Source organism: Salvelinus namaycush, chromosome 31 (genome assembly GCF_016432855.1).
Source record: "Salvelinus namaycush isolate Seneca chromosome 31, SaNama_1.0, whole genome shotgun sequence".
Classification (NCBI taxonomy): Eukaryota; Metazoa; Chordata; class Actinopteri; order Salmoniformes; family Salmonidae; genus Salvelinus; species Salvelinus namaycush.
The window spans coordinates 40,510,013-40,528,709 of NC_052337.1; the positions used below are offsets into that span (position 1 = coordinate 40,510,013).

At 44.6% G+C, this 18,697-nt stretch overlaps 1 protein-coding gene across 1 annotated transcript in view; it reads right to left on the bottom strand.

Annotated features, from left to right (window-relative positions):
* Positions 1-1,279: 1,279 nt before the first annotated feature.
* The window catches only part of LOC120025624 (proprotein convertase subtilisin/kexin type 5-like), a 36,235-nt gene continuing 18,817 nt past the window's right edge, over positions 1,280-18,697 (bottom strand). The window contains exons 22-35 of the mRNA XM_038970170.1: positions 18,032-18,168; positions 17,584-17,784; positions 17,234-17,302; positions 17,071-17,113; positions 16,766-16,908; positions 16,305-16,505; positions 15,914-15,997; positions 15,499-15,697; positions 13,146-13,360; positions 9,237-9,479; positions 8,749-8,985; positions 2,800-2,900; positions 2,011-2,206; positions 1,280-1,713 (exon numbers count right to left, since the gene is read on the bottom strand). Coding sequence (XP_038826098.1) covers positions 1,280-1,713; positions 2,011-2,206; positions 2,800-2,900; positions 8,749-8,985; positions 9,237-9,479; positions 13,146-13,360; positions 15,499-15,697; positions 15,914-15,997; positions 16,305-16,505; positions 16,766-16,908; positions 17,071-17,113; positions 17,234-17,302; positions 17,584-17,784; positions 18,032-18,168 — 2,503 coding nt within the window. The remainder of the gene's footprint in view (positions 1,714-2,010; positions 2,207-2,799; positions 2,901-8,748; positions 8,986-9,236; positions 9,480-13,145; positions 13,361-15,498; positions 15,698-15,913; positions 15,998-16,304; positions 16,506-16,765; positions 16,909-17,070; positions 17,114-17,233; positions 17,303-17,583; positions 17,785-18,031; positions 18,169-18,697) is intronic.

Genomic DNA, 18,697 nt, shown 5'->3' on the forward strand with positions numbered 1-18,697 from the left:
TGTGTGTAACTAAGTGAATGTGTGAAAACAAGCCATCAGCACATTGTGAAGAGCATGTCTTTTCAGATGACTGGTCCTGTGAGAGTCGAGCGTGATGTGTGTGTGTCCTGTCAGTGTGTTTCCGTCAGACATCCTACACGTTCACCATCTAGGGCTCTTGTCTCTGCACCAAACGGGATATGACCTCAGAGGAGGACAGAGAGAGAAGCGAGGGTCTCTGTAAAGCACAATATCGCGTACTGTGTGTGTCAGTGTGTGTGCGTGTATCAATGCATGCTTCCTCATAGATTCTCGATGGCTCTTTGACCCAGGGCTCTTCTACATTGTGTGTAAAATGTGTTATATGATGAGACACTATATCAATAAATACAACTTTACTCCGAGCATTGCTCCTGTGCTTATCCTCACGTTCCATCTATCCATCTATGCCATTGACCTTTCTACCACAACACCAGGGTCGTATTCATTAGGGCATGCAATGAAAATGAGCGTTTCTTATTGAATAAGTACAGGTTGTCCCTCCCTGTTTTCTTTCCTTTGTTGCCGTATGAACACGACCCATGTGTCTCTATTAGTGTTATCACAAATCATTTCTTCAAATTCAATTCAACTTTATTTGAATAACAACACAATATTTTCTAATCAAAAGTCAATGACTGCAAACTAATTATACAAAGACAAGTGGCAAAACCATAACTCTGAAAGTGTTAGGACTCCACTCCATCAGCGTTACAGCTTGATTTAAATTTAAAGGCAATGTTCCCGAGTTAGCAGAGACGGCATTCAGGGTAAACGCTGCATATGTCGGCTCAATCGGAAATGACCTTAACATTTATTTTGTGCAATCTGTAACGCTTCATCGGTTCCAGACTGAATAGAGCCCGTATTAAACTTCAAAACCACCACAATTACAAAGAGGAGTAACACCATTTTGAAACCGATTTGACGACAAATAGGATATTGTTTAACAGGGTTCATGGTTGAAGCCACACACAAAATAAACCAAAGACACAACAAAATAAAATATACATTTCCCATAAATGTTAAAAATAACTGGTCTTTGACTAGAACATACAGTTTTGTGAATGAACAGCATTTGTTTTAAACACCCCTCAGTATGAAATGGCTATTCATTCTTGTTTTAAGTGAATATCAAAGGAGGACAAATAAAATGGATGCAAACCCTGAGGGAAAGATCTAGTCAGAAAGAGAAAATAAAGGAGGTAGAGAGAAAAAGGAAGAAAGAGGTAGAACTGTAGAAAAAGCGTAAAATCACTCATCAGCGAAATGTATAGCTCTCATCATCGTACTCCAGCTCGTCGTCATTATCATTCCCTGGCTGTCCGTACCTGAACTTCCTGTAGACCGTTCCATCCTGACCCATGTACACAATGTCCTCATCTTCGTCCTCATCTTCCTCATCCTTATCCCCGCAGCGCTCGGAGAGTTCCACCAACTGGGCCTCGCGGAAATGCCCGCTGGAACTTGCGGATGTGGTATTATGACGCCCGCCACCCAGCTTCTCGTAGCCACGGGGGGCCGTGATGGGGTCGGGGAGGGAGGGGCTCTTGGAGCGGGAGCGTCGGATGAGGAAGACTACGGTACCCAGGCCCAGCAGCAGTAGGATGGAGGTGGTGATGAAGAGCACCATGTTCCCGGTTGACTCCTCTTCGTCATTGCGGAAGGCCAGGTTAGTGCTGAGGACGCACTCCCCTGTAGACCGGAGAGAAAGACAACAGACATGTGATAGGGTGGGTGAATACATGAACATGATACTTGTTACTATAAAGTCATTCCAGACCTGGGTTTAAATAAAATCGTTCAAATCCTTTTAATGTTGGCTGGATTGCCAGGTGGGTGAGGTTTGCACTTTTCTATCTGTTCGACAGCACCAGGTAAGTTCAATCAAGCACAGCTAATGTACTTTGAATGTTATAGTATTTGAACTCTGGTCTGCTTCATTCTAAGGGGTATGCTGGTCTGTATATTGGAACAGAACCCTGAGCCCACCTCTTGTCTCAGTGCAGTTGCAGCATTCCTGCTGCTGCTGCAGCGCTGTGGAATCTCCCTCTACTGGCAGGTTGTTCTGACAGCAGAGCAGACAGCGCCCCCCGGCTGTGAGGATGGCATGGGCAGGACAAATGGTGCAGTTGTATGGACCAGGTCCACTACAGTCCAGACAGGAACCGTCACAGTCCTCACAATCCTGGCCAGAAGACCACAAGTGGACAGGCTGTCACACAAACAGGGTGAATCTCAAAAGTATTTTCCTTGATTCCTCGACAAAGAAACAGGGGGTGAGTCTCAATTCTCAATCCTTGTGTCCTCTCTCCCTGCCTCCTCCTCAGAATGGTTCTCCCCTTGGACCTTCTCCAATGCGTTTTGAGGAGTCAAGGAGAGAAGACGTGAGGAATCAGCACACAGGCCCCACCTCTAACTCCTAGCCCCGCTACTTTTTATAATGCACTTGTGCAGATGTGAAAGGACACGGTAAGTTTAAGTCAAGGGTGCAGAGCACAGGTCCTTGAGAGCCACAAACCTGCCGTTTAACTAGGGACACATTTCTACCCGGTAACGAGGTACCGTTCTCCAGCCAAACAACACTAACAACTATCGATCAAACAAGTTTAAGTTAATCAGTCATTTAACACCGCACTCATTTCTGTATTGACATCAGGACGTATGTAACTTTATTTGTGACTCATTGACATCAGGGAGTGTGTCAAGCCTGACATGTGTGACTAACATGAAGCACAGTATACAGTACAGAGATGGTGAGTAATGGGTATTAGTGGTTACCTGTAGCACGGGGTATTGACCCATGTTGCAGTGGGACTCACACATTCCGTCTGACAGCGTGTAGCCCATGTGACACAAGTCACACGCCTGAGATCCTTTTCCTGGAAATATGGGACAATTACATTGTTGGGCACTTGGACTGTAGCGTAGATGGCATGACATTCCAGTGCATTGATTTTCTTTCCTGTTGGATTTCGTTAGTCAATTTAAAGACACAACTCAGCTAACGTTCTGAAAACCATGTTCCTGAGAGCTTGGTGAGTATGTGGTTGTCCTATGGTTATTTTGCCTACAACCTTCCCACAACTTTCTGGGAATGATGCAGTATAGATGCTTGGCTTTGGAACATTCTCAACACGTTTGACCAAAACTTGACAAAAACAAAAATGTTCTTGGTATTTCATTACTTTAACAGATTTTTCTTAAAAGTTCAAACATGGTTACGTTTAATGTCAATTTTGGTCATGTTCTAAGAACATTCTCCAAATGGTTTGACACTAGGGAATGTTGTCAAATAGTTCAGAGAATGTTCATTCTTCGGAGGGAATTTCAATCTTTCTAGATAACGTTTTCTACAGGGTTCCTCATGGTTCTATTTAAAGTCATGTTCTCAGAACGTTCAGAGATTTTTAAGAAACAACTTTCTTCTGTGGGAATTTCCAGCCATGCCACACAAATCAGTATTCAACGTCCATCCATGTCTGAAGATGTCGGGAGATGATGTGGAAACTGGCCACTAGGGGCATTAGTGAACTCTGTTACTTTCAAGTAGATTATGGTTTTGCTAGGGCGTTATGGACGGGGATGGCAGTAAGCATCTGCCTTTGGTTCCAAAGGTTGCATCTTCGAATCCTGCGATAGAAAGTTGTTTTTGAGATTAGTGTTTCAAGCCTATCCCAAACGTTAACCCTTACCTTAACCATTCAGAATGAATGCCTAACTTTAAGATTTTGGAGTAAATGCCTAAACTTAACCCTAACCGTAAAACATTTGGAGTTAATGCCTAAACATCTGTCTCTGGTGCCAAAGATTGCATGTTTGAATCAAGTGATACAAAGTTGTTTTTTTAGATTTTTGGTTTAAGCCTATCCCAAACCTTAACCCTTACCTTAACCATTCAGAGTTAATGTCTAAACTTAACCTTAAAAACACTTCGAAATTTGACGTTTGGCACAACTTCAAAATGTGAAGAATGTGAACTCGGAGACTGTGAGAGCTTGTTGGGAATTTCAGTACTTTAGCATAATGTTTTCTGCAGGTTTCCTCATGGTTCTATTTAAAGTCATGTTCCCATAAAAAAAATACAAGAAAACATTAGTAAGATTCAAAGATCACTTTAAGAATGATATTTAAAATAATATTAGTTCTCAGCATCAACCAAATTCTTAAGGAGAGCTTGTTTCCTTTGAAATGGGGTCTATTTGAACAGACAAAAATTAACAGCTTTGAATGAGTTAAAAAAAATACATGGCATGCTCGCGCCATCCTGGTGGTGCAGTTGACTAATTCCATGGAAACAGAACAGAAGATCAAAAGTTTGAATTTCACTGACACTGTGCCACAGTGAGAGAGAAAAAAATGTGTTTGCATGATTAATGCCTAAGCAAATACATTTTCATGTGTCCTATCTGTGCTTGGAGGTTAAAACAATTAACCCAAACTAAGCTAACAGTGTTATTGAAACGTTCTCAGAACTTTATTCAATTACCTTCAAATCACCTATAAATTCCATTCTCAGAACATTAAAAAAAACATCCCAGGAAAGGCTTTGGGAACCATAGTGAAACATTCTCAGAACCTCCCTGCGACCTAAAAATGTACGTTCCCAAAACAGGGAAAAATGTTCACTTCCGTTCTCAGAACGTTTTGTTTTACCGGTCAGGAAACTTTTGGCTTTGTTCCCAGAACTAATGGGAAACCAAAAACGTACGTTCCCACAACTTCTAAGGAATCAAATGTGCTAGCTGGGAAATCTGTCTCGTTGTTCTCTGTTTTAGGAATAGGTCGATATTCAATCACTTGTGAATGCCAAAAACAGATCGATGTACTTTCCCCAGACCAGATTAAGGCTAATTCTGGACTAAAATGCATGCTCAATGAAAAAGCTCCATAGAAAGTGCCTTTCAGTCCTGGAATAGGCTTAATCTGGGTCCAGGTCCGGGAAACAGCCCCTTCATGATTATGGTAACAAGTATTGACTGGGTTCCAAAGTATCTTATGTGATCCAACTGTGAAAAAAAGAGACTAAGACAGAGACACATACACACAGGTCTCTCATCCTCCCTACCTGAGCAGCTTCTGCAGCTCGAGTGACAGGGCTCACAGGTGTGGTGCTGTCTGTCCTGATAGTGTCCCTGGGGACAGCTGGAGTGACAGTGTCCCTGTTTCCTCAGGTAGAGCAGTCCATCTGCACAGTTCAGACAGCCATCCGCCCTGCCCCCGGAACACTCACCGCAGCTCGGGTCACACCTCTCACACGTCCTCGAGGTCATGTTTCCATAGTGACTGCGAAACAGTGCAAGTCAGACAGGGACACCCATCATGGACGGTCTGTGTAGGTGTGTAGGGATGTGTGGATGTTTATAGGTGTGTGTGTGTGTTTGTGTGAGACTGACTATTTATTGGTGTGTATATGTGGATGTCTGTCACTGTTTCTAGGTGTCTGTGTGGGAGATGTGTGTTTTTTTCAGACAATCACGGTACCAATATTTGCTTCTAATACACCAGATGTATGTCCTTGAACCAATTATTTTAAAATCCCACACAGTAGAAGTTATAAGGACAGGCTCATTTAGTTGCTAATGGCAGCCTGCAGTACCCTGGTCCGACTTCAATTTGAGTTAATCAATGAGAAGTGGCAGCACTGAGCTGGCCGGCAAGGTTACTTCCTGGAGTAGCTCAAACTGTGCATGTTATGTCTCCATGGGGCACCATCTTAACTGACTTCACTTGGCTTCAATGCACTATTCAGTCTTCACATATGAAAGTATTCAGACCCCTTTTTCCACATTTTGTTACGTTACAGCATTATTCTAAAATGTATTAAATAAATGTTTCCCCTCATCAATCTAGACACAATATACCATAATGACAAAGCGAAAACGATTTTTTTATTTTTTTACAAATGTATTAAAAATAAAAGCAAATACTTTATTTGAGCCCAGGAGTATCCTGTTTCCATTGATCATCCTTGAGATGTTTCTACAACTTGATTGGAGTCCACCTGTGGTAAATTCAATTGATTGGCACACATCTGTCTATATAAAGTCCGACAGTTGACAGTTCATATCAGAGCAAAAACCAAGCCATGAGTTCGAAGGAATTGTCCGTAGAGCTCAGAGACAGGATTGTGTCGAGGCACAGATCTGAGGAAGGGTACCAAAACATTTCTGCAGCATTGAAGGTCCTGAAGAACACAGTGGCCTCCATCATTCATAAATGGAAGAAGTTTGGAACCACCAAAACTCTTACTAGAGCTGGCCGCCCGGCCACACTGAGCAATCGAGGGAGAAGGGCCTTGGTCAGGGAGGTGACCAAGAACCCGATGGTCACTCTGACAGAGCGCCAGAGTTCCTCTGTGGAGATGGGAGAACCTTCCAGGACAACCATCTCTGCAGCACTCCACCAATCAGGCCTTGATGGTAGAGTGACCAGACGGAAGCCACTCCTCAGTAAAAGACCCGCCCTTTTGGAGTTTTCCAAAAGGCACCTAAAGGGCTCTCAGACCATGAGAAACAAGATTCTCTGGTCTGATGAAACCAAAATTGAACTCTTTGGCCTGAATGCCAAGCGTCACGTCTGGAGGAAACCTGGCATCATCCCTACGGTGAAGCATGGTGGTGGCAGCATCATGCTGTGGGGATGTTTTTCAGCAGCAGGGACTGGGAGACTAGTCAGGATCGAGGGAAAGATGAACGGAACAAAGTACAGACAGATCCTTGATAAAAAATCTGCTCCAGAGTGCTCAGGACCTCAGACTGGGGGCAAAGACCACGACCGTAAGCACACAGCCAAGACAACACAGGAGTGACTTCGGGACAAGTCTCTGAATGTCCTTGAATGGCCCAGCCAGAGCCCAAACTTAAAACCGATCTAACATCTCTGGAGAGACCTGAAAATAGCTGTGCAGCGAAACTCCCCATCCAATCAAATTTGAGACAATCTGCAGAGAAGAATGGGAGAAACTCCCCAAATACAGATGTGCCAAGATTTTAGCGTCACACCCAAGAGACTCGAGGCTGTAATCGCTGCCAAAAGTGCTTCAACAAAGTACTGAGTAAAGGGTCGCAATACTTATGTAAATGTGATATTTCAGTTTTATATTTTTAAAACATTTCTAAAAACCTGTTTTTGCTTTGTCATTATGAGGTATTGTGTGTAAATTGATGAGGGGAAAAAATTATATTTAATACATTTTAGAATAATGCTGTAACGTAACAAAATGTGGAAAACGTCAAGGGGTCTGAATACTTTGCGAATGCACTGTCAGTGGTGTGTCCCAATGCTTGTAGGTGTGTGTTTGGGAAACGTCACAGCAATAAATATCAGTTTTTACCATTTGTGCGCTTTTTGTAGCCTCTTGGAGATATTTAAACAGGGCATCAATTGAACAGCACATTAAATGTAACCGTCTCAATCACTCCTGCTCAAATACTATCTGGTCTAATTAGCATTTATCAGGCCATATGAAAGGCCATTTCAATCTCAGTCCTGAGCTCCATTGTTATTCAATGGACTGTACCTGTTGTCTGAGGTCTCAATATATTACACAGCACAGAAGACACAGTGCGCGTGAAACAACACAACAAGACGGATGGTCTGCCCAGACTCCATTGGTCCGATGGAGCATGATGATACAACACTAAAACGTTGTGTTTGTGAGTTGCTGTGCATGAGCCACATATACTGGAGTTAATGTTAACTGTTCATAAATTATAGAACTATCATAAATAATATAAGTTGTTTTGCATCAAATAACTAAGCAACCATATCATAACATTATCTTCCAAAGTCAAAGTGACAGCTAAATAACAACACTATAATTAAACCTTGGTTGGCAGGTGTCCACACACTCCTTGCCCTCTCTGAATAGGTGGTCCTTGCAGCTGAGACACTCGTGGCTGTGTCTGCCCATGCAGGTGAGACAGGCTGGGTGGCATCCTTCACATCTCTGGCTTGAGTCCTCTTGGTAGAACCCGGTAGGACAGAAGTCCATACAGGTACCATCTGCGCGCACGCACGCACACACACACACGCACACACACACACACACACACACACACACACACACACACACACACACACACACACACACACACACACACACACACACACACACACACACACACACACACACACACACACACACAAAATGGTGGCTCAGGCAAAATTAACAATTTCCAATCACGACGGCTGGCGTGGAAAAGTGTCTGTTTGCTAAATTTGCTACTGCTACTCATGAATTAAACATCTAAACCAGAGGTGTCAAACACAGGGTCTAATCTGGCCGGCGGGTGGTTTGGGAAAAAAATAGGGAGGGGGGGAAACTAACTCAATATACTTTAAAAAGACTAAAACCAAATCGAAACTGTGTAGAAATGATAATGGGCCTATATTCAAACAGTTTCTTGACTGTCCAGCTCGTTAATAATTACTAGACAGTCGGGGAGCATTAAAAATTCCAAGAACGATGGATAGAAGACCATTTTTAGCAAATTTTGACAGCAAGGAAATATAACACATTATCACTGTGGCCCTCCGGACCCCAATGAAAACCGAATGCGGCCACCACGGCAAAATGAGTTCGTCACCCCTGTTCTAAACCAAAAACTACTTTCAGTGAGTGTTTTTTCTCTTCTCTTCTATTCTTAGCATTGCACTTAGCATTATCTTATCTACAGCGTAACACTGTATGATCAAGGATTGAGGAATGAGAATGACTCCACTCACTCAGTATAAAATGGTTCTGGTTGCAGCTCAGACAGTGGCTCTTGCCCGGCCCGTTGCACTGCTGGCAGTACTTGTGGCATGGGTGGCATTCTCCATCCTGGTCAGTGTAGTGGCGGGGGGTGCACCTGTTAACCAGGGGGTCACACTGCCCGTCGGTGTCCAGTCTCTGACCCTCTCTGCAGCTGGAGCAGGAGCCAGCGTGGGGCCCCGAGCACGTAAGACAGGAGCCATCACAGTCTGGAAAAAGTTGACACAGTGAAACGAGATATCACACAGAAATCAGATACGTCACAGCACTGGGTTGCATGGAATCTAGATGACTCAGTCAGGAGTCTAGATGACCTATAGTACACTGGAGAAGTGCATACTTTTCCCCTTATGGTTGGCTTTCTTTATTTGGTGGGTCACATTAAACTTTCAAAGGGTTTCAGGGGATCTCAGTCCTAAAATGCTTGGGAACCACTGTGTCAAGATCCAAGCCTCCTCACCTTTGCACTGCCCAGTCCTGCTGTCCCTGTAGGTGTGGGAGGGGCAGTTTGGCAGACAGGCTCCGTTGTGCAGGGTGGCCTCTGGGTCTGCACAGGAGTCACAGTCGTCCCCATCCGGACCGTCACACTGGTCACAGTCAGGGTGACAGCGGACACACACGTCCTGCTCAGAGTCCTGGAAGAACCTCTCGGGACAGTCCGTCACACAGCGGCCCTCGTAGAGGAAGTGGTACTCCTCACAGCCTGGGAAGGAGGTGAGGGAAGGAGGTGAGGGAGGGAGGAAGAGAGAGAGAAAGGAGACTGATTGATTAAGATAGGGAATTTCTTGTTCCCTGTCTGGCTACCTATTGATTTTTATATTTATTTTTCTCTCTTTGCCCTTTATCTGGATAACGTATGTGACATCAACAGAGAGGTATATTTTCTGGGTGATTTAAATATTGACTGGCTTTCATCAAGCTGCAACTTGTGTCTGCAACCTGGTCCAGGTTATCAGTCAACCTACCAGGGTAGTGACAAACAGCACAGGAATTAAATCATCAACATGTATTGAGCACATCTTTACTAATGCTGTAGAAATGTGCTTTAAAGCAGTATCCAAATCCATTGGATGTAGTGATCACAATATAGTAGCCATATCTAGGAAAACCAAAGTTCCAAAAGCTGGATATAGTGTATAAGAGGTCATAGAAGACGTTTTGTAGTGATACCTATGTTGTTGATGGTGTGTAATCCGGAGCAACCAGACACTGCACTTGACACATTTATGAAATTGCTTATTGAAGTTACTAATAAGTTTGCACCCATTAAGAAAATGGCTAAAAACCTTTAAATCCCCTTGGATTGATGAGGAATTTAAAAATGTTATGGTTGAGAGGGATGAGGCAAAAGGAATGGCAAACTGGCAACACTGGGGCCCCACAAGGCTGCGTTCTGAGCCCTCTCCTGTACTCCCTGTTCACCCACGACTGCGTGGCCATGCACGCCTCCAACTCAATCATCAAGTTTGCAGACGACACTACAGTGGTAGGCTTGATTACCAACAACGACGAGACGGCCTACGGGGAGGAGGTGAGGGCCCTCGGAGTGTGGTGTCAGGAAAATAACCTCACACTCAACGTCAACTAAACAAAGGAGATGATTGTGGACTTCAGGAAACAGCAGAGGGAGCACCCCCCTATCCACATCAATAGGACAGTGGTGGAGAGGGTAGTAAGTTTTAAGTTACTCGGCGTACACATCACGGACAAACTGAAATGGTCCACCCACACAGACAGCGTGGTGAAGAAGGCGCAGCAGCGCCTCTTCAACCTCAGGAGGCTGAAGAAATTCGGCTTGTCACCAAAAGCACTCACAAACTTTTACAGATGCACAATTGAGAGCATCCTGTCGGGCTGTATCACCACCTGGTACGGCAACTGCTCTGCCCACAACCGTAAGGCTCTCCAGAGGGTAGTGAGGTCTGCACAACGCATCACCGGGGGCAAACTACCTGCCCTCCAGGACATCTACACCACCCGATGTCACAGGAAGGCCATAAAGATCATCAAGGACAACAACCACCCGAGCCACTGCCTGTTCACCCCGCTATCATCCAGAAGGCGAGGTCAGTACAGGTGCATCAAAGCAGGGTCCGAGAGACTGAAAAACAGCTTCTATCTCAAGGCCATCAGACTGTTAAACAGCCACCACTAACATTGAGTGGCTGCTGCCAACATACTGACTCAACTCCAGCCACTTTAACAATGTCAAAATGTATTTAAAAAATGTATCACTAGCCACTTTCAACAATGCCACTTCATATAATGTTTACATACCCTACATTACTCATCTCATATGTATATACTGTAATCTATACCATCTACTGCATCTTGCCATCTCGATGTAATACATGTATCACTAGCCACTTTAAACAATGCCACTTTTATATGTTTACATACCCTACATTACTCATCTCATATGTATATACTGTACTCGATACCATCTACTGCATCTTGCCTATGCCGTTCTGTACCATCACTCATTCATATATTTTTATGTACATATTTATCATTCCTTTACACTTGTGTGTATAAGGTAGTTGTTGTGAAATTGTTAGGTTAGATTACTCATTGGTTATTACTGCATTGTCGGAACTAGAAGCACAAGCATTTCACTACACTCGCATTAACATCTGCTAACCATGTGTATGTGACAAATAAAATTTGATTTGATTTGAAATAAGTCTGGCTGCACAATCGATTGGCAAACCTACTGCAAATTGAGAAATCATGTGACTAAACTGAATAAAAAGAAGAAACTATACCATGAAACAAAGATACATGATATAAAGAATGATAGTAAAAAGCTTTGGAGCACCTTAAATTAAATTTGGGGCAAAAAGGCAAACTCAACTCCATTTCATCATTCATTCATCACAAAACCCACTGATAGGCATTTACTATTTACTAGGCATTTACTTTTAATTGGCAAGATTAGCAAACTTAGGCATGGCATGCCAGCAACAAAAGCTGACACTACACATCTAAGTATAACTGATCAAATTATGAAAGACAAGCATTTAAAATTCTGTAAAATGAGTGTGTAAGAGGTGGAAAAAATTTCAGCACACAAATTACTGATGATTGGCTGAGAGAAATTGATGATAAAAAGATTGTAGGAGCTGTTTTGTTAGACTTCAGTGCGGCTTTTGATATTATCGATCATAGTCTGCTGATGGAAAAACTAATTTCTTATGGGTTTACACCCCCTGCTATATTTTGGATAAAGAGTTACCTGTCTAACAGAACACAAAGGGTGTTCTTTAATGGAAGCCTCTCCAACAAAATCCAGGTAGAATCAGGATTTCCCCACGGCAGCTGCCTAGGCCCCTTACTTTTTTCAATCTTTACTAATGACATGCCACTGGCCTTGAGTAAAGCTAGTGTGTCTATGTATGCGGACGACAACACTATACACGTCAGCTACTGCAGTGAGTGAAATCACTACAACCCAAAGAGCTGCAGTTAGTTTCAGAATGGGAGGCAAGAATAAGTTAATCCTAAAACTAAAAGCATTGTATTTGGGACAAATCATTCACTAAACCCTAAACCTCAACTAAATCTTGTAATAAATAATGTGGAAATTTAGCAATTTGAGGTGACTAAAGTGCTTGGAGTAACCCTGGATTGTAAACTGTCCTGGTCAAGTCTGTCCATAATAAAGCGCTGCTCTGCCTTTTTAACAACACATCGGCAAGGCAGGTCCTACGGGCTCTAGTTTTGTCACACCTGGACTACTGTTCAATCGTGTGGTCAGGTGCCACAAAGAGGGACCTCGAAAAATTGGCTCAGAACAGGGAGAGCTAATATTAACAATATGTATGCAAATATGCATGTAAGTGGAGGAGAGATTGACTTCATCACTACTTGTTTTTGTAAGAAGTGTTGACATGCTGAATGCACCAAGCTGTCTGTTTAAACTACTAGCACACAGCTCAGACACCCCATGCATACCCCACAAGACATGCTACCAGAGGTCTCTTCACAGTCCCCAAGTCAAGAACAGACTATGGGAGGCGTACAGTACTACATAGAGCCATGGCTACATGGAACTCTATCCCACATCAGGTAACTGATGCAAGCAGTAGAATCAGATTTTTAAAAAACAGATAGAAGAGACACACATACACATTATAAGACGCGCTCTACACCCACGTACACATAAACTGTAGATATGAGATAGTAGAGTAGTGGCCTGAGGGAGCACACTTAATATGTTGTGAAAAGGGTCATGAAATGTAATGTCATGTAATATTTTAAATTATATATAACTGCCTTAATGTTGCTGGACGCCAGGAAGAGTAGACCTGTAATTTATTTGTAATAAATACAAATATGCCATCACTACTCTCGTCTGTGTGTGTCTCACCTGTGCACTCGCTGTTGGGGCTACACTCCTGGCAGGCTGTGGGACAGTGCTGACACTCCCCGTCTCTGAGCGTGTGTGCAGGGGGGCAGGCCTCCACACACTTGTGTTTGTACAGAAGGAAGGGCTCCACACAGCTCAGACAGTGGGTGGCATTTTTCTCACAGGAGGCACAGCCTGTCGCACAGCCGCGACACACCTGGCCCGCTGCATACCCACTACAGTACACAGTGGGAGAGCACAGCAGATAGGACGTTAAGTTGCACACTTACGGGATCATTCTCTACCCTTCTCCCCAATGTGTGCACCCGTTCACTCCCTCTCGTGGAATGGTGTTGGAAGTATGGTGTAAATTGCCTAGACCAATCCAACGCTTCTAAATCCACAAGGGGGAGTGAGCAATTGGAGTCAATCCACAACATTGTGATGGAGAAGAGCATCTCTGGGAAAGCTGTCATTACAACTGAGAGGGTTTGAGTAGGTACAGTAGAGTTCAGCAGGCACTCCAGTTCTGTAAAATGAAAGGTATATACGCCATTTAGATAAAGAGGTGAATACATCACCATGCCATACAATATATCATCATTTTCCACAGCAATGATGTGTGTGGAGAGGAGCAATGAATCATGATCTAAATTGTGTATGAGCCCTGGGTTGGAACAGAAACCTGCAGACCCTGGGAGTTTCTAGGAGCAGGATTAAAGATGAAAAAAATGTTATATTACAGCCTTATTCTAAAATCAATCTACACATAATACCCCATAATGACAATGTGAAAACAGGTTTTTAGAAATGTTTGTAAAATGAAAACAAATATATAAAGTATTCAGACCCTTTGCTATGAGACTCTAAATTGAGCTCAGGTGCATCCGGTTTCCATTGATCATCCTTGAAATGTTTCTACAACTTGATTGGATTCCACCTGTGGTAAATGCAATTGATTGGCACACATCTGTCTATAGGGGTTGAAGGAATTGTCTGTAGAGCTCTGAGACATGATTGTGTCGAGGCACATATCTGGGGAAGGGTACCAAAACATTTCTGCAGCATTGAAGGTCCCCCAAGTACACAGTGGCCTCCATCATTCTTAAATGGAAGACGTTTGGAACCACCAAGACTCCCCAAACTGAGCAATCGGGGGAGAAGGGCCTTGGTCAGGGAGGTGACCAAGAACCTGACGGTCACTGCCACAGCGCCAGAGTTCCTCTGTGCAGAAGGACAACCATCTCTGCAGCACTCCACCAATCAGGCCTTTATGGTAGAGTGGCCAGACGGAAGCCACTCCTCAGTAAAAGGCACATGGCAGCCCGCTTGAAGTTTGCAAAAAGGCACCTAAAAGGGCTCTCAGACCATAAGAACCAAGATTGAACTCTTTGGCCTAAATGCCAAGTGTCAGGACAGGAGGAAACCTGGCACCATCCCTACGGTTTTCATGTTCTTTCTTCAAGAGGGGTGTTATAGTGCACCGGGCGACGCAAAATGAACTCGCCCATTGTCAGACTCTGGTTACCGGTCTGTATACACGCTCGGCTGCCTAGAACGGCTGCCTAGTTGAACAGCTAGGTATCCAAGTCGTGCAGTACTTGCATGATCATTGAGAAGCAAAATAGCAGTTCGTAGGGCCTCTGCATGGTTAAGACACAGACAGTTATTTTTGCCCCAAACGCAAAACTCAAGCAGGAAGTTGCATGCAGCTGTCTAGACAGCGTATCAAACACCAGCAAGACACAGACACGAAGTCGAAGCAGCGATATAATGTTCATTTGTCATCATCATTGCAAGCATTGGCTAAGCAGGAGGCAGACAGGCAGTTTAAGTAGTAGTGCTCTTTTTTTCAGGAACTCTGTCTGGTGGCTACGATATGGCAGCAACTATAAAGATTACCCTACATCCTCACACAAAACACTGATTGGTTTTGCTCCAACGCAAGGTGTCGGGACTGTGTGCTGCTTGTGCAACGGCAATATCCGTTACAACGGACAGGACGAGGTTGTATATCCTTCATAATACGTATGCTTGGGAACGTTTGTTCATCGCGCCGCAGGGTTTTTGTTCCCGCTGTTCAGAAATACGAGGCAGAGACAGAGGCTACGTGATCACGGTTCAGAAGGGTTAAGAGAGAAACATGAAGGGAGGGGTCGAGTGTGAGCAGTAGTTACATAGTGTGCGTAAAATAACGCATGCGCAGAACGTTATCCAGTTTCCCGGAAGGGCGGGAACGAGGGCAAAAGCTCCGTATTCGCAGCCACAGACTACATAAAAATGGTATCCACGAGTTCATCTGCCTTAGTAGATCAAGGGCCTCTTTGCCTAAATCCCGCGCTATCACCTTCACCATACTCATATGAACTCTGACCTCTGGCATTGACGAACACACTGTCCGTCTTGCAGGTAGAGCGGGGCCTTGCGTACCACCTGACAGCGGGTGCAGCGATGCTCGTCCGCACACTGCGCACACCCCCGAGGACACGGCTCGCACACACCGCTCAGCCGGCTGGCGAACGAGCTCGCTGGGCACTTCAACACACACACCTGCTCTGCTGACAGGAACCGCCCTGGGAGGAGCACAGGAAGGATACGGTTAGAACAGACACAGACACAGACGCAGGCACGCACACTGTCACGGTCTGCAATCGGGACCAGAACTGAACCAGTGGGATGTGCTCATCGTTCTCTTTTTCGCAGGGTTTAAGGTGACCTCACTGGAAACAGACGGGCACACACTACACACATTCTGACAAATTGACAGGCAGAAATATCGTCAGGCAGACCTTTCACACAGGTTTTACACTGGCTCTTCTCCTCTCCTGAACATGAGTCACAGGAGGCATGGCAGGCCTCACACTCCCCTTCACCTGCAGGGAAGAACACGAGAAAACACCAAACAAGTCAATATCATACAGTACCAGGGGATTTATTCTCATAATAATCATAGCCTACAACTAAAGTTGTTGGGATTAAAAAGTTACATTTTCGAAATGGCTTTCCTGCAGCGAGGTGCAATGTTAATGTAACAAACTCCCTCACAGGGTAAAGTGAAGTGCCAAGGTCATTAGCAATCATCTAACAATAACTTGTGTAATGAAATACATTTCTGAAGTACGCCCTAACAGTGTGGTAACATCCATCTATTTCTCGGTAAATTGATCCTTTAAATCTCACCAGTGAGGAAGGTCTTAACAGGGCAGGAATCCTGTGTAGAGACACACTCCCCCTCTTCCCGGCTCTTCCCCTCCTCACACGACACACAGTCGTCACTGTCGGGACCGCTGCATGTCACACAGTCAGAGTGACACTCTTCACACTCCTGGGTGTCTTCGTCTCCGTAGAAACCGTCCGGACACTCCGGCACACACTTCCCCTCTAGGTGGAACAGAGCACACTTTAAAACATGTCAAGCACACACACACGCAAGCACGCACACACACACACACAAACAAGCACACACACGCAAGCACACACACACGCACACACAAACAAACAAGCACACAAACCCCAGCACACACACACACACACACACACACACACACACACACACACACACACACACACACACACACACACACACACACACACACACACACACACACACACACACACAGTTGCACCGACCAAACCCTTACCTGATAGGAAGAGGTCGGTTTCACACCAGTAGCACTCATGTTCGTCACAGCTGACGCACTTTTCATCACACGGCACACAGGTCATCTCCTCCTCTACGCTGAACGTCTTCGCTGGGCAGTTCTTGTAGCAGCCATCTTGGAATCTAAACTCAATGCAAGAAGTTGGTTTGTTGTCGTCTTCCTCTACTGTCACCCATTCATTTACATATCACACACGGAGATATTGACAATTGAGGTGATATTCCATAATATAAGAGGGGGTTCGTTAAGATTAAAACAAGATTTTTATTCCTTGCTCTACTTACTTGTAAAAGCCGTCAGTGCAGGATAGGCAATGCCTGGGGTTATCTGACGAATACAGAAAAAACACACTCAGACATCTTCTCATCCTATTTCTCTCCCCATGGCCCTCGCCAACCGCGTTCAAACTGTTAGATAGATAGGGTTCACATGGGTAGACTAACTTACACAGTACACACTTCTTACAGCCTTCCTCACAGGCCATACAGTCATCATACTCTGGATCCTCCACCTCACCTGCAGAGGGAGAGAGGGGCAGAGACAGAAAGACAGACAGAGAGAGGGGCAGAGACAGAAAGACAGACAGATAGAGGGGAGCCAGACAAAGAGAGCGAGAGAGAGAGAGAAAGAGCGAGTCAGAGAGAGAGAGAGAGATGGGGCGGGAAAGGGGAATTACAATTCTCTATGGAGACAGAAATACTTCAAAGACTTTTCTTCTTCATGTTCATACCTGTAGCGACAGGTATTACATAAGAACGCAACATCAAACAGAACAACATTCTGGCTATGTCTGTCACCTTCTCCACACTCCAGTCGGGTGCAGACTCCATCAGTGGTGTAGTAGGAGGAGTTACAGCGCAGGCAGTGTGTGGCGGAGGAGCAGAGCTTGCAGTTGTCGGGGCAGGCCTCGCAGCTCTTCTCCTGCGTATGGTAATGTCCTTCCGGACAAGCGTCGACACAACCCCCCTTGTACAGGTAGCGGTCCATGTTGAATTTGTCTGAGGGAAACGGATATGGATGGATGGACAAGCATATGGATGGATGGACAAGCATATGGATGGATGGACAGGCAGGCAGGCAGACAGACGCACAATCGTTACACACACACAAAACACACTATTAAGTCTATTACTGTAAAACGTAGTTTTTCTAGTGGTATAAGTGCAATGTGTTTGTTGTCCCAGAGCCAGAGCACGTGTCCACTGGACTGTGTCAGTTAGAACGACAGGTGTCCCTTCCCCTCACCGGTGTCACAGCTGGTGCAGTTGGCAGGCCCTCCATCCAGGCACATGGCACAGGTGTGGTCACACAGGTGGCACTGCCCACCTGACTGGTACTTCCCCCGGGCACACTGAGTCACACAGCAACCCTGATCCAGAGACCTAAGACAATGAGACAACAGCACCTAACTATTAAACTACACTTGCTTCCGGTGGTACACGCTAGCGGTACTTGTACACTTCCAGTCATTGCGCTAACACTAGTAAGCATTGGCTCGCGAAACTACCTCCAACTTGCTTCAAACTGCACGCAGAGACATAAAAATGGTATCCAACACGAGTCCATCTGACTCTGAATAAGTAGAAAAACTGCTTAATGGACAGATTCTCGCACTATCCATTTAAAAAAGGTACAATCTGAAACTTTCATTGCCTGTAAAAAGAGCTGGCTCTTCTTTTTTTCCCTCTAGGCTAATTCTGTTGTTGAATTGCCTTGTGTTACCAAAAGGGAATGTCAAGTTACCAGAATGCACCTTTTATATGTAAAAATAAGTGTCTCAGACAGGATGACACAGGAAGAGAGCATTTTATATCCATGGCTGAACTGTACAGTATGTCACCTGAATCAACCTCTTTGTTATGACATCTGTAAGTCTGCTCCAGTATATCTATATATTTCTCAGACTATAGA